At 38.5% G+C, this 14,842-nt stretch overlaps 3 protein-coding genes across 3 annotated transcripts; 2 read left to right on the top strand and 1 right to left on the bottom strand.

The window, feature by feature from the left end:
• Nucleotides 1-8: 8 nt before the first annotated feature.
• On the bottom strand, nt 9-4,569 carry LOC106942900 (glioma tumor suppressor candidate region gene 2 protein-like; the record flags this gene model as incomplete). The annotated part of the gene is made up of 8 exons (XM_015026256.1): nt 4,269-4,569; nt 3,993-4,069; nt 3,762-3,870; nt 2,031-2,233; nt 1,301-1,356; nt 1,108-1,203; nt 289-390; nt 9-202 (listed from the first exon to the last, which is right to left on the bottom strand). Coding segments are annotated over exons 1-8 (1,043 nt in total), but the record flags the coding sequence as incomplete, so codon positions are not given.
• Nucleotides 4,570-5,007: 438 nt separating this feature from the next.
• On the top strand, nt 5,008-7,066 carry LOC106942903 (histone H3.3). The gene is made up of 4 exons (XM_015026258.1): nt 5,008-5,164; nt 6,109-6,244; nt 6,347-6,500; nt 6,604-7,066. Exons 2-4 carry the CDS (start codon nt 6,117-6,119, stop codon nt 6,730-6,732), a joined length of 411 nt encoding a protein of 136 aa, XP_014881744.1. The 5' UTR covers nt 5,008-5,164; nt 6,109-6,116; the 3' UTR covers nt 6,733-7,066.
• Nucleotides 7,067-8,613: 1,547 nt separating this feature from the next.
• LOC106942902 (histone H3.3) lies at nt 8,614-12,354 on the top strand. Its single transcript, XM_015026257.1, has 4 exons — nt 8,614-8,730; nt 9,810-9,955; nt 10,058-10,211; nt 12,081-12,354. The coding sequence occupies exons 2-4, from the start codon at nt 9,828-9,830 to the stop codon at nt 12,207-12,209; spliced, it is 411 nt and encodes a 136-aa protein (XP_014881743.1). The 5' UTR covers nt 8,614-8,730; nt 9,810-9,827; the 3' UTR covers nt 12,210-12,354.
• The last annotated feature ends 2,488 nt before the right edge of the window (nt 12,355-14,842 follow it).

Below are 14,842 nucleotides of genomic sequence, written 5' to 3'. Positions count from 1 at the left end.
GATCAAGCATTAGTGTGTGATATACCTTAAGTTTTTCTGCCTTCTCTTTCTTTATCTGTTTCTCGGTTTTTTTCTGAGTCACAGCGATGGCCGCCAGCGCTGCTTCCTCATCTTCCTTTGAAGGAGCCGACTCTTCGTCATTATTCTCCTCCTCCTCCTCCTCCTCCACTAAACCTTCCACTTGCTCACGAAGATTTGTCTCCTAAAAAACAAAAACATTTCAAAATAAACAAGTGAAATTTCAGTGAATGTAAAAACCACTGCTAGGAAGAAGATTATAATAGAAACCTCTGTAGCTTTGTCCTCTTTATTGATGGCCAGCTGCCTCTCCAACTTGTCCTCTTGCTTTTTTTTCTGGACCTCCACCTGATGGGCTTCCTGGAGCAACGCCTGGGTTTAAAGGACAACAACCAGATGGTTTGGTTTAAATCAGCAGTGAAGCAGACATAACATCATACTGGTTATAATTTGACTTTCCAAACGAAGAAAATGTTGCATAATGAAATACGAGAAGAACAGCTTTCTCTGTCCAAGTCAAGTTGGCTGTAAAATTTCTCAGGTCTAGCAAAAAAAAAAAAAAATCAAATGTTGGTGCTGCTAGGATAGTCCTGAACAACAATTGTGCTGCTGTCATTTTAAATATTAACCACAGTCTAGGTAGGTTTAAGATTACATTGGTCTTGCAAAAGTATTCAAACTCCTGCTTCAACTGCACCAACACAAAGTAGCAAACAATTACTCAGAAAGAAAATGATGCACGGTTTTCAAAATAAAAAAAAATAAAAAAATAGGGAACTGCGGCTCAGGAGGTTGTCCAGAAGAAAGCCATGAGAAATGTAGCGGACACACAGCAAACATGTAAACAGACTGTGTTAAAGTTTTAGCAGGAACATTGAAACTGGTCATAGTTGATGAGAGATGAACAGAGTTAAATCCAGGAAAATCCTGGAAACACGTTAGAAGCTTCAAAAGACTCAGAACAATGACAACCATCCTAGTTGTTCTAACTTTAAAATATGAAAAGGTACAAAGGGTGTAAATACTTTGATACCACTTTAATAACATACAAGTTTCCTGAGAAGTCATATACTTTGTGTTTTGAGTTACCTGGTGGGAAAAGAAGTCCGGGTTGTAGGATCCACCCGGAGAGATCACCTCCACAGCAGGAAGAACGGACGGCTTCTCATTCAGCTTCTCTGGACGCTGGTGAAGAACGCCATCATCAACATTCACGCACATGTGACTAATATATCAGATAAACTAAAAACAAACGACTAAAACAAACTATGGTTAGTCTCACCTTAACCAACTTCTTCCCAGTCTGTTGCAGATACCAGGGATCAGCTGAAACTTTGGCTGCAAAAGGAGAAAAGTTAATGTTGCATTGCAGCAATTCTATACAATTCAAGTCAATAATAAGTCAACAGATGGTATGTAGACCCTGACACTACAGGGGTGTGACTGGAAACAGAGGGGGGTCCAGTACATGTCCAGTTTGCACCCCATACATGTCCAGTTTTGCACCCCTGTTGCTTCAGCTGCCATTCAAACTTTTGATTCCTAAAAAATCTTTAGATTGTTTTCTGTCCTCAGATCCCAGAGGAATGTTCACACAACACTCATCTGAGCTCCAGGTTGGTCTTCACATTCCCACAAAGGAAATACTGCGAGCGCAAGGATGGGATCATCACTGGACACACACTTTCTCACACACACACACACACACACGTTTGTGTTGCTATCTTTGTGGGGACTTTCCATTGACTTCCATTCATTTCTACAGCCTAAACCTTACCTTTACCCTTTTCTTAACCCTAACCATCACATACCTAACCCTAACCAAAACTCAATTCATACCTTAGCCCTAAATCTGACCCCTGACCCAAAAACAGGGTTTCCCCACGAGGAGCGATTGGTCCCCACAACGTAGTATATGTCAGGAAAATCGTCCCCACAAGGTATTACAAACAAACGCACGCACGCACGCACGCACGCACGCACGCACGCACGCACGCACGCACTCAACTCACGTTCTTGTCCCCATATGTCGTAATAGTCTCGGTCTGGGTTGTTGTTGGCCTCTGTCACAGCCTTCTTCACGGTCTTGTCGACGGGCCGTCTGTTCAGCAGCCGTTTCTGTTTCCGTGGCACCACGCCTTTGGCTGCCAGCTGCTCGGCCTTCTGGGCGATCCGACGGAGTTTCTTGGCATTTGGTTGCTGGTAGGCCAGAATACTGACAGGGGAGGAAGAGGACGGGTTTAGCTGACTCTGCGATGCTGGAGGATGGAGTGAAGACGGCGTAAATGCAGCAGCATGACGAGCTACGAGGCGGGTGTGTTTCTAAGCCCTCAGATCCCAAGAGACTGTTCACACAACAGACTCCTGAGCTTTCTGACTGCTGTCTTCACATTTCCGAAAGGAAATACTGGAAGTGCAAGGATGAGATCATCACAGGACACACACATCTCTGGTCTCTAACATTGAAGTAGTTTGTTTAAAATAAGCTGAAAATGTTTGATTCATAAAGGGCTGGTTCATAAGAAATCTATATAAATCCTTTCCAGTCTGCTGAGTGATGGGACTGAAAAAATGTTCACTGTTATTTAATTCAGCTTATACAACACACCACTATAAGTTACATTTTAATTTCTAATGTAATAGTAGTTTCACTTCCCTATTTGTCAAAACAAGAACACTTATCTTAAACATAAATATCCTTTATGAAAGTGTGTACCTTTGATTCAGTGGTGCTGTATGATTCCATTTGTCTGTCAATTTCAGGTTGGTACAAATAATTTTTAGTATTTTTAGTATCAGCAAAGCTAACATTTAATCAGATAGTGAAAGCTTATGCTAACCAGGAGGGTTAATACTTTACTGTTGCAGGTAGAGAAGCTTTAGTAATCTTTTTAATGTTCCCCTCAAACATCAGAGAAGTAGAATTAGCTTGTAGCTCTAGCTCAGCTAGAATCAGGCTTCCTTCTGCAATTTTATGCTCTTTTAAAACTTCTTATTTAAGTCCACAGGAGCCTCATCCCAGATCAAAGGGCACACAGACGGTGCGAACAAATATTTGATCTGTTTAACAATGAGCCGGAAAAAGAAAGAAAAATATATATATTTTAATTGATTTATAAAAGGTCATTGACAGGTACTGTAATTCCAGAGGTGAGTGGACATAACTAGCTGTTTAAAGGAGAACAGGGCGATTATATTGCACAATAAAGTACTATACATCACTTTCCTGCAGTTGTAAAAAAAAAAAAAAAACAAATGTATATAGCAAAGGTGACTTGAAAGAAATTTGAATTTGTAATTTGATGTCTTTAAATTGGGGTTCTGCCTCTTTAAGAACCTCCTACTCTCTCCAACATTCGGACATCAGCACATCTTCACCACAATGCTTTTCGTCATTAATAATGTTCTTAGCTCAAAAAAGTCTATTTTACATAATATCCTCCTTTAAATGAGATTGGATGAAGAGAACATGTTAGAGTTAGGTGTAAATTAGGCTCCCTGTTCAGGTAAAAGACTGAAATATCTACTTTAATTCTAAGATTTACACAGTTTGCAGGTATCCTGTGTTTTTGGGCTGTACTTTTTTTCTTTCCAAAAACATTTTGATTTTATTCTTTTAATTGTAGTGAGGCAGAATCACATGTATGTGGTTTTACACACTTGAAGGAAGTTAACCTTCCATCAAAACACTTTATTTGTAAGGAGGAAATGGTTTCTTTTAATCACAGCTGATTGATACTTACTCTTTAGGAGGAGGAACCAGAGAATCTGGCTGAAGGATGAGGTCTATCCTCAAAGGACGTGAAGCTTTCCCTCTTCTCTTCTTCCCTTCATCAGCTTGTGGAGTTTCAGCTAAAAAAAAAACACACACACACAAACAAACAAACAAAAACACATTAAATAGCGAATTAAAACTCAGAAACAATTAATTTCCAACAGAGTTATTGGCCTAGGTCACATACTGTTGTAGTTACCTTGTGGTTGTGGTTTCTCTGGCTGTCCAAGATCCAAAAAAAACAAGCTGTCGTCTGTTTTCTCAGATAGCAGACCCCTGAATGAGAAAACTTATCACATTAAGACACGTTTAAAGCCTCAATATTTTCATAGAATCACAACAATTATTTGTCAACACGCTAGGCTGCAAGGTAAGTAGCTCAAAAAGGCACATGCAAAAGAGAAAACACAAAAAATAAACATAAAGAGTTGACACAGTTTCCGAGGAACTTAAAGCCTCGGTTTTTCTTCCTCACCCGGTGGTTCTCTCCTGGTGCCTGATGTCCTCTAAAAACTCATCTACGTCATTAACATCGCTGTATTTGTTCCAGTTCTTCTTTTTATTCTTGTTCACTCGTTTTCTCCGGCTACCAACAGACGCTGTCGTATCCGAAGGGGACTTAAAACTTAAAAATCCCGGCTGGGAGGAAGCCACGCGTTTGAGCCTCCTGCGAGCCGCCATTTTGAAAGAATAGAAAAACAAAGAAAAGCGTGACGTTTCGTCTTTTTTAAGGGCGGTGTGAAACCCGTGGCGCCATCTGCAGGATTGATGGTGTAACAGTTGATTTTTATCTAAAATATAGATTTTTAAATATAATAATCATAATTTACTAAATAATTGCAACATTTTAAATCAAATTAGATGTAATAAATTATAGAAATACATGTAAAATTATAAGAATTTAGAATGTTTTCACAAGTTTAAAATGTATTTTAATACAAATATAATAATAAACATATTTAAAATGTAGTAAATTGAAAAATTTATTGCCATGTATTCAATAGTTACTCATATTCTTAAGATTGTGTTCAGATAATTTATTTTCTTCTCATTTTAATTGTGTGACTTCTGATAAAGTTTCCATAAAAAATAACTTTTTAATTCTAAAAAAACAACAACTAGTAAATTAATCGATTGTAGTGACTGGTAAAAACTTGTTGGCCTACATTGCCTGCCTGTAATTGTTTACCATGTTGCAGCATGTGTGTAACATGTTACTGCCAAATGCATGATGGGAAATGAGTCCCTTCTTGCTTTCCTATGTTCATTTTCTTTTTTTCCCTCCCCGCATATTATTGCGAGAACAACGCTTTAGAGACTGAAGAATAAATTCGCATTTTGAAGCCGAAATCTGTCTCTGACTCCCCAAAGGTAAGCGTCACTGTTTGAATAAAAGTCCATTCTCACATTTAATGTCGTGTTAATCCCAAAATAACGCGGTTTTGTCGTTTATTTTCGGTGAAAAAAAGAAAACGCAGAGCTGTTGAGGTATTATGTGCCTGCTCGGGGAGTCAAGGGACCTGAGCAGCTCTTGTGATCTTGGTTGAATTTGACTCGAAAATGCGCCTAAACTGAGGGGCCATCTGACAAAATATTGTCCACCAACTGGTCCCCTGACATGTCTAGTTGCGTCTTCGAAAATTATTTCCCACTTATATGCTGAAGTTTTCTTGTTCTTCCGTCGTTTTTATCGTCTGCTTTTTTCGTTCGCGACGATTTTTTTTCCCTTCCCCTTTACAATCTTCTAGGCAGCAGCCAGCCATCGTCTATGCGTACGCTCGTTTCTCAGCACCGGGCAGCCGGCGAAGGCGGGATGGGCTGGTTTTCCGTTAAAATAGCTCATTCTGTGTAAAATAGACAAGGCGTGTGAGCAACCGGTGAGCCCACTATGAAGAAGCGAACGAACCCACGCTCAGTACTTAGAGGGTGGGCTTTACATGGTGAACGTTGCGTTGTGAGTGGTGGAGAGGGTCACAACGTCCCACCCATCGACATAAAAATCTTAATCTAATTGGTTCAGCCAATAGAGAGATCGGATCTGATTGGACATGTTTGCTGTCGTCATGTACGCACTTCAATTACATAAGCTACTGACGATATTACTTAAAAACGAGCTTCAGGTGCAGACTTTAAATAAAAAGATATTCCGATTCCGTTAAAGCCTGTTATGTAAAGTTCTATAAATTAAAAAAAAAGAAATGAAAAACAGCGAGCTAACCGTAAAAATGGAGCTCCACAGTGCTCACATATTGTACAATAAAAGAGTGGACTTGTTTATTTGAGTCAAACTTTGTTTATTTTCTTCTGATGATCAGTAACAGCCATGGCTCGTACCAAGCAGACCGCCCGTAAGTCCACTGGAGGCAAAGCTCCACGTAAGCAGCTGGCCACAAAGGCAGCGCGTAAGAGTGCCCCTTCCACTGGTGGGGTTAAGAAGCCCCATCGTTACAGGTGAGTGTAATAAAAAAATATATTTTATTTAGTTTATGAACTAAAAGGCATATTTTTTTAAGTGGTGTTCTTCTGTTTGTTTATTTATACTATTTTTTCCAGGCCTGGTACTGTGGCTCTGCGTGAGATCCGTCGTTATCAGAAGTCCACTGAGCTGCTGATCCGTAAGTTGCCCTTCCAGCGTCTGGTGAGAGAGATCGCCCAGGACTTCAAGACCGACCTGCGCTTCCAGAGCGCAGCCATTGGAGCCCTGCAGGTCAGCGGTGCTTACTGTGGAAAACTTCCTTCACCTGTTACCATTTTTTTTTTTTTTTTAAATCCTGTAATCAAATACTAAAGAGATGTTTGGTGATCTGCAGGAGGCCAGCGAGGCTTACCTTGTGGGTCTCTTTGAGGACACCAACCTGTGCGCCATCCACGCCAAGCGTGTCACCATCATGCCCAAAGACATCCAGCTGGCACGTCGCATCCGTGGAGAGCGTGCCTAAAGACGTTTCCTGACCTATGATATTCTGTCCTCTCATTTTCCTTCTTCTATATCTAGTAGTTTGGTTTGAGGTTCTATATATAAATATCTATATCATATGATTGTGATAACCGTAATTGTGTGATTATGTCTTCTGTGGTGCTACTAGTAGCAGATTTTCCATAGCAGTATCATCAACTATGCTTCAAACTTTTAATCTTAGTTCCAGTTAGTAAAAACACAGGAACACCTTGTTACCTCGACAAATAAGGTGTTTTTGGGGGAAATAAATAATGTTTTATCTGAAAGGGGCATAGGAATTAGCATTAAGGTGGACATTTTCATTCGAGAGCGGTTGACTAAAGTTATCTTATTTTTTTCCCTGTTTAAATAGAAATTAGTTGTACTAGTATTGATTCTTTTTTTTAAAACAATAATGGTGTATTTCTACTGTTGCTGTTCAGTGTATCAAAATAGAAAGAAAAATTGATTCTGGTTGTCAATTAGAAACGTCATGTTGTGATGACACTGCATGGTTCAGCAGACTACAAGCGGCATAGATGTAGCAGACCTGTGTTGATCATGTTTTAATTTGCAGACAAGTTGATTATGTCTGGGTATTGTTTTTGTTCCTCTCTCAGGTTGATACAATAACCTAATTTTTGTGCTTATGATTTATGTATTCGGTCATTTTTATGAGCAAAATATTTGTACTCTGGACTTCACATTCAAGCATAATAAAGAGTTTCTTGTGGTTGATAGAGCAGAGTCTGAAGATCTTTTAGATATTGTATAGTTACAGTGGGTCAAGACATTGGAGTTTCATGAAATTCAGATATGAAAACAAATGTATGAAATTATCTTATTTCTTTTATTTGAAACAGAATACAACATTTCTACTACTGGAAACATAATGCAAATTATTACAATTACTGTCCTATCTTTATCATGTTGTTTTGATACATAAGCTACACATGGTAAAATGTAGTTTCCAATTAACATGCTTGATGTGCAAAATATTAACTACGTACCATTATTTAATAGCTACTTTAGGAGTATAACAAGCAAATAATCAGTGAGAGAGAGCCTGTTGGAGCTTCACCTGCAGTAATGTACCAAACTTAAAAACAAGGACAGTCATGGCTTTATTTTTATGTTCTGTTTGTCTTGACAGGATATATTTTTCTAAAAAGCTGAATTTGGCATATTTGTAAACTAGGAAAAGTTCAGCGGTTTTCTTTCAGCCAGCTGACCAGCATCGTGCGACATGTGTGGGAGGGGGAGCATTGTGTTATCCCGTGATCCATCCAGCAAGAGAAAACCGGTATCTACAGCACATCTGGCATTTCATTGAAAAAATAAAATGGACTTTAGGGATAGTTTTACAAAGAATGTATATGATTTTGAAAAGTAGTTTAATATTATTTTATTTTCTCCCAACCATAAATAACTTCTAGTAGCCAAATATAATAGAAAACAGCTAAGTACTATGAAACATCTGCAGAAAAATACATTAAAAAAGTAAATCATTTATTTACTGTTTATTTCCAACAAGTAACGTCTCGCTTATAAAAGTTACTTTCATTACAAAAAGGTCACCGTAAGTCGAAGTTATTAAAGTAAACATCCGGAGATGCGTTTTTCCTCCTTCAGTCTGATTGATGTAAATCGTTTTATGCGGTGTGGTGTTAAAACCATCATTTCTCATTTAGTCGCTTACGGTCACCTCCATGTTCAACGCAAAAATGGTTTCAAAATGTCAAAGAGCAGCGGCACTGCCATAAATTCAGTTCATCTGATCAATATCCAAAGTCCCGCTTTATTAGGCACATAAAATAATCCAGAAAGTAGAGTGTGACCCCGGAGTGGCCCCGCTGTGTCAAACCGTGATGATCGCGGTGATGTATGAGCAGTGACGCAGCGGCCATTTTCCCGCTGGACGCTGCTTCCCATTGTGGATAGGAAGAACAAAACAGTCAAGCGAAACATTACTGACGACTTACACTCACTTTCACTACAGGTAAGTCATTCAAAACGTGTCCTTCTACAAATGTAAATAAATTACATATTTTTTTAAAGTTGTATTTTTTAAAATTCGTGGTTTTATTGTTGTGAAAAAGCGTTCGTTTCGTCGTGCGGGTAATAACAGTCAGCGACGGTGAAATGCAGTCTTTTCTGCAGCTGCTTGGAAGAAGGGGGAATTCACTTTCAAATTATGCGCCGATTCAGCTCGGTTCTACGCCGCTATTACGGACCATTCAGCTCACCCATACGTATCAATGCCTTCTTTGAAATGTCTTCTGACTTGTTGTTCTATTGAGTAATACGATGGATGTAAGGTTATTGGTAAAAATGAACTTGTTTATGTGCTACTCCCTCGCTTCTATGCCCTCGGTCTTTATGTCGTTTGCGCATCAAACCGCCGCCATCATCAGAGCGGGGTGGGCGGAGTTAGTATCAGTGGCAAGTGGCTGTCGAACCCGCCTACTTTTATGAACTCTGCTCAGCGATTGGTTCATAACTTCTTTTTTTGTAATTTCTTTTTCTAGCCAATAGAAACACAGTTTGTGATTGACGTTTATTATGCTGATAATAATCAGGATTGCCTTGTTTGTTTACTTAAAGAAAGGTAAGAACTTATTCAAGTAGCGACTGAAGTTTTAATTTGTTTATTAAATGCTTAGGAATATCCATTAGACTTAAAATGATGAGTGTTTAGGAAGTTTCGTATTCACTAGTAAATGTTTACGCAAAAGTGAGATCAACAGAATCAATAAAATAAAGATATTTTATCACATTTGGACTAGTTTTACCACAACACCATCTAATTTATTTCTCTTAGTTTTATATGATAAACAAGACAAAAGTAATGTTTTTAAATTACAATCAAAATTCACCATTTCTCTGTGAATTTTCAAATGAACTTTTTTTTAATCAAAGTGTCCTTTTAATCAAAGTGTTTACCAAAGGTTTTATTTCTTTAAGAAACGCTTTTTGGGCCTTTTTCTGAAGATTTATGTTGTTCTGTTCTGTAGTAATCATAGAGAAAAGTTCAAATTCTTATTAAACCTTCTGCTATTTTCCATCTGTCCTCTTCAGAAGTGATCAGTAACCGCCATGGCTCGTACCAAGCAGACCGCCCGTAAGTCCACTGGAGGCAAAGCTCCACGTAAGCAGCTGGCCACAAAGGCAGCGCGTAAGAGTGCCCCTTCCACTGGTGGGGTTAAGAAGCCCCATCGTTACAGGTGAGTGTAATAAAAAAATATATTTTATTTAGTTTATGAACTAAAAGGCATATTTTTTTAAGTGGTGTTCTTCTGTTTGTTTATTTATACTATTTTTTCCAGGCCTGGTACTGTGGCTCTGCGTGAGATCCGTCGTTATCAGAAGTCCACTGAGCTGCTGATCCGTAAGCTGCCCTTCCAGCGTCTGGTGAGAGAGATCGCCCAGGACTTCAAAACCGACCTGCGTTTCCAGAGCGCGGCCATTGGAGCCCTGCAGGTCAGTATTGACATATTAGGGTTGAAGAGATTGGAAAACTATATAATTTGCTGCTTTTAATATTATACAAATATTAAATTAAAATTGAAAGTCTAACAAAAAATGAAAATGTTTTATGGTATAACAAGAGGTCAATAAAAATACTATTAATTTTTCAATGTTAAGTTAACATTTAGAAAACTGAGAAAGAAAAAAATCTGCAAAGCCAGGAACTTAAAACTTGTAATGGTGAAAAGTGAGTTATGTACCTATTCATAATACACAGTATTAGTATGGTAAATTGATAATTGTATGGCAAAGTTTTCCATAAATGTGAAAACATTCCTACCTACTTGCACTGTATATTGGAGTTATGCATTTGTTCAATCACTTCATGTAATAGCTAGGCCTGCCGCGATAAACGATAAATCAGTTAATCGCATGATAAATTAAACCTATCGACCTCATTTTAATTATCGGCTTTATCGTCTCTTCCTGTCTTTTTTTCTTTCTGTTAATGACACTGAATGAAAAAAGGCTCAACTCCGGTGCTCTTCCTTAGTGTAATGTCCAGCGCACGCTACACGAGTCATTGGTGGACTGTCGGCCCATTTTCAAAACCTGACAGAAATCCTAGGTATAACGGTTCGATCGGGTTCGTCGTGCCGTGTGGTGTCCAGCCACATGGGCACAAAATAATGCCTACAAGTCCAGTTAACTAATTTTAAAACCAGGCATTAATCAGTGCTTTATTAAAATCTACCTGTGATGGGACAGCAGGGATTGAGCGTAAAGTCCTGACTGAATGAAAATCATTATAACCTATTTATGTCACGTTAACGAAGAACAGCTGAAAACCTACCGGGTTTATCAACTGCGGTAGCAATTTGGCTCCAACTCCTCCCTTTGTCATTTCTATATTCTTTGCACAAAATGTTGAATAAATATTTATGTTGTTTCCAAATATCATCTCCAATGTCCGCTGGACTTCGGGTTGCGCCATGTCAGCTGTTTCGGATTGCCCTCCGTAATTTCCCCTCAAAAAGCACAGAGGAGAATCCTTGCTTTCTGATTGGCTACCTGTCACATTCAACGGGCTCCATTGAAGCTTCCAGTCGGGGAAAACCCCTGATTTAGATCAGAGCGGCCACGACGATCTACGTAACCCACCACACACTACAGGATGATCGGTTACGAAATCACCAGCGACAATATTGGATCGGCCAACGATCTAAGATTGTCATAAGGAGAAAATAGGGGCAAAAAATCGTGTAGTGTGAACTACTGCATTAGGTAGTCGGATGTGCCCATCTTCTCTATTTAAATCTAGTGATTACTGAAGGGCAATATAGTATACAGATTTCATATCTGCACTCTTTTGGTTGAATGCAGTATTTATTTCCACTTTGGCTTTATGTTGTTTAGTTTTTATTCAAGTACGTTTTTTGTTAATGGAGACTGAGAATCCTTTTTATTTTTGTTTTTGGTTGTTTTGTTTAGTTTATTAGTTCCAGTGTTATGTGTTCTTTTGAAAATAAAGTGTATCTATCTATGGCAGGAAATCGCATGCATTATTAGTCAATATTATCGTTTATCGCAATATTTTTTTAGACAATCGCTCGGCAAAATTTGTTATCGTGACAGGCCTAGTAATAGCTGCTATATTTAAAACATAATGAAGTTATACAAAAGACTCAGTGTTGAAATTAAACAGAATTTGGTTCAGATTTGTATTAGTTTAAGGATGAGTGCATTCATGCAAAAACATGGCATGTTAACAGCTGTGTGTATGCTTTTGAGGACCACAGTATTGTTAACATTAAGGATTCAGTTACTATTTTGACATATTTCGACTGTACAAATGATTTGTGTCCCACTCCTGTCCTGCAGGAGGCCAGTGAGGCTTACCTTGTGGGTCTGTTTGAGGACACCAACCTGTGCGCCATCCACGCCAAGCGTGTCACCATCATGCCCAAAGACATCCAGCTGGCACGTCGCATCCGCGGAGAGCGTGCCTAAAACACTTTCTCTTCGTCTTCACCTCTGTTCCTTCCCTTCCTTCCTTTACTATTCTGTCTTTCCGTCCCTCCGACCTTCACAAGCCGCCTCACCCCCTCTTTCCCCTCTCCCTTCCCTGTGTTAGTAGTGTGTAGAGGAAAGCTGATTATATTATAATGAAAGTGTATAGTTGTGTTTTCTTAGTGCTCTCGGCAGCAGACTTCTAGGGTACTCTATTTTTGTGCATGTACCAACTCTGGGATGACGAGTCCGGATCAAGCACACATTCCCTTGTTTTGTCCTGCCTGTGATTGTGAGGGAGAAAACAGTTTGTGGCCGCAATACGGACAACCACAGATTGTGAAAATGCAACTGAGGAAGGCTGGAACAGGTGGGGAGGACAGGTCTGTTTCTGCTGGGGGGTCCGGTCTCCGCAGCAGGGTGCTAGAAGAACTCGCTCTTTCCTCTTCCCCTGCTTTCTGCCTTCCTCCAGCTCCACTCAGACACAGGCAGAAACAAGGGGGTGTTGGCTGAGTGTTGGCTCTCATCACCTCAGAAGCTTGTATACAGTCCATTTTTGCTTACCATATTGATCACTGATGTTCTCTGTCATGTCAAGATTTTCTTTTGATTATTATTATTTTTTTCTTTCTTTTTGCTCAGATTAGTTGTTGACAACTGAGATGGGGGGATGATTCAGAATAAAAGGCAGAACAAGGAGGCAGATTTATTATTTTTTCACTGAAAATTATTCTCCTGACCTGTTCTGACGCCAAGGCCTGATCCTTGTCCTATAGGCCTTCATTTCCTAACAAACTGAAATTTCTTATCTCGCCTATTTTTTTTTGTGGTGTTCACATTGGTTATGTACCTAAAGCCAAAGCAGAACGTGTCGGATATCTTTTGTAGCAATTGTTCACGTAAAATAGAACACCTTTGTAAATCAAAGGTTTGCGGATGTTCTCTAAAACCAAAATCTGTCACAGAGTATAATTGATGTTTTTTAGAAAAAACAGAGAAAAAAAATCAACAAAATGTATCTTTGATTCATGTGAAACAGATAATAATGCTAACCTTTTTTTTTCTGTATACGTCCCCCTGTGCAGAACTCTTTTCCCCTTTGGATCAGTTGATCATGTTTCTCAGGTCACATTATTTTAATTTGTTTTTTTGTTCAGTTTTGATTCTTCCTCTTATTTTGTTATTTTTCTTTCCTTTTTTTATTTTAAAAATGTTTGAATAAACAATGTTTGTAATTTCCAGATTTGTCATATAAGGTGGTAATAAATGGATGTTACACACATGCTTCTGTGTCAAAAGTGTCACCTTATCCTAAAATATAATGACAAAATGAACATTATTTATGCCAAATAATAAACAAAGTTCAGATTTTTATGAGGCAGACAGTGTTTGACATAGCTACTGAAACAACTAGAAATATGTTTGATATTTTACAACTCGGTCTCTCTTGGTAACATGTCTTCTCCAGTTCTACCTCTAGGTGGCAGTGAAGCACAGTTTACACATTTTGAACTCTGGGCGATCCATCAATTGCAATGATTTACAGTTGTGGTTCATTTGTCGGGGGAAAATAAAGTATTAAAAATATAAAAACGGCAAGGATTTAAGAAAAAAAGATTTATTTGGACTTTTTTGTATTTTTAGTATATCATGTTGACATATTAGTAAAATTTCTCAGACTTGTAGCTAGCGAATCCTTAAGTGTCAACTACACTTCTTATTTTTCATCAGTTACACCAGTAACATAAAGACAAAAACCCAATGAGATGTCAGATGCTAGCATTGTAATTAACATCCTTCTCTGGGTCGACATCATTCCCCTCAAAAGTGTTTCATTTGATCCTTCTACTTCCTTGATTAAAATGGATAAAGCCGTGCCCCCGGCTATATTCATTTCAATGAAATGGGCGCACATAGACACACATGCAGCCATGTCGGCATGGCCTCAGAAACACTCATTACAATGGAGCACATAGAAAAACAAACATCTAATCAAACACCAGCCTTTAATCCTGTTGTTTTCAATGGGCACCATGTGCAAACACAACAGCAACCTGAAATCTGTAAAATTACAGCGTAGCGTTGTCTCACTTCTGAACACACTCAAAAAAATAATTTTAATGAGCTGAAATAATTTGCCACTGTGAGGCTTTATGTTGCTCTTTAAAAGTTAAATTGTCACAAATTCTGCCTTAGGTAGCCGAATCGTTTTTGTTTTAGTATTTTATATGCCATTTTAGCTGGATGGCAAAAGCAAATGAGATGGATTAGCAGGGCTTGACAAAAGCTGATGGTGTCATCAGGACATTCTACTTTAGGATATCATCTCTGCTGTCTGAAAATGTAGTTGTTAGCATGTCATGACCTTCATACAGTCTTTAGTCAGAGGCATCTTTATATTAGCTGTAATACTGACTGCTATTGGAGATCCTTCCTGTCCACAGTATCACCATTCACAATGACACTTTGAAGATATTTGGTTGATATGAGTGACAACATTTCGTTTCCCTTTGGGGTAAATAAAGTATTTTAAATTGAATGAAATTAACTGGTTTAGCCACAAGTCCTAATAATTTAAGCTTGCTAGAAATTTTGCAAGAATTATTGGGAAATAAGTATATAAACCTTTTCTC

The sequence above is a fragment of the Poecilia latipinna genome, unplaced genomic scaffold, assembly GCF_001443285.1.
Source record: "Poecilia latipinna isolate Pla-1442-1.1 unplaced genomic scaffold, P_latipinna-1.0 Scaffold4657, whole genome shotgun sequence".
Lineage (NCBI taxonomy): Eukaryota > Metazoa > Chordata > Actinopteri > Cyprinodontiformes > Poeciliidae > Poecilia > Poecilia latipinna.
This window is presented reverse-complemented; position numbering and strand designations above follow the sequence as displayed.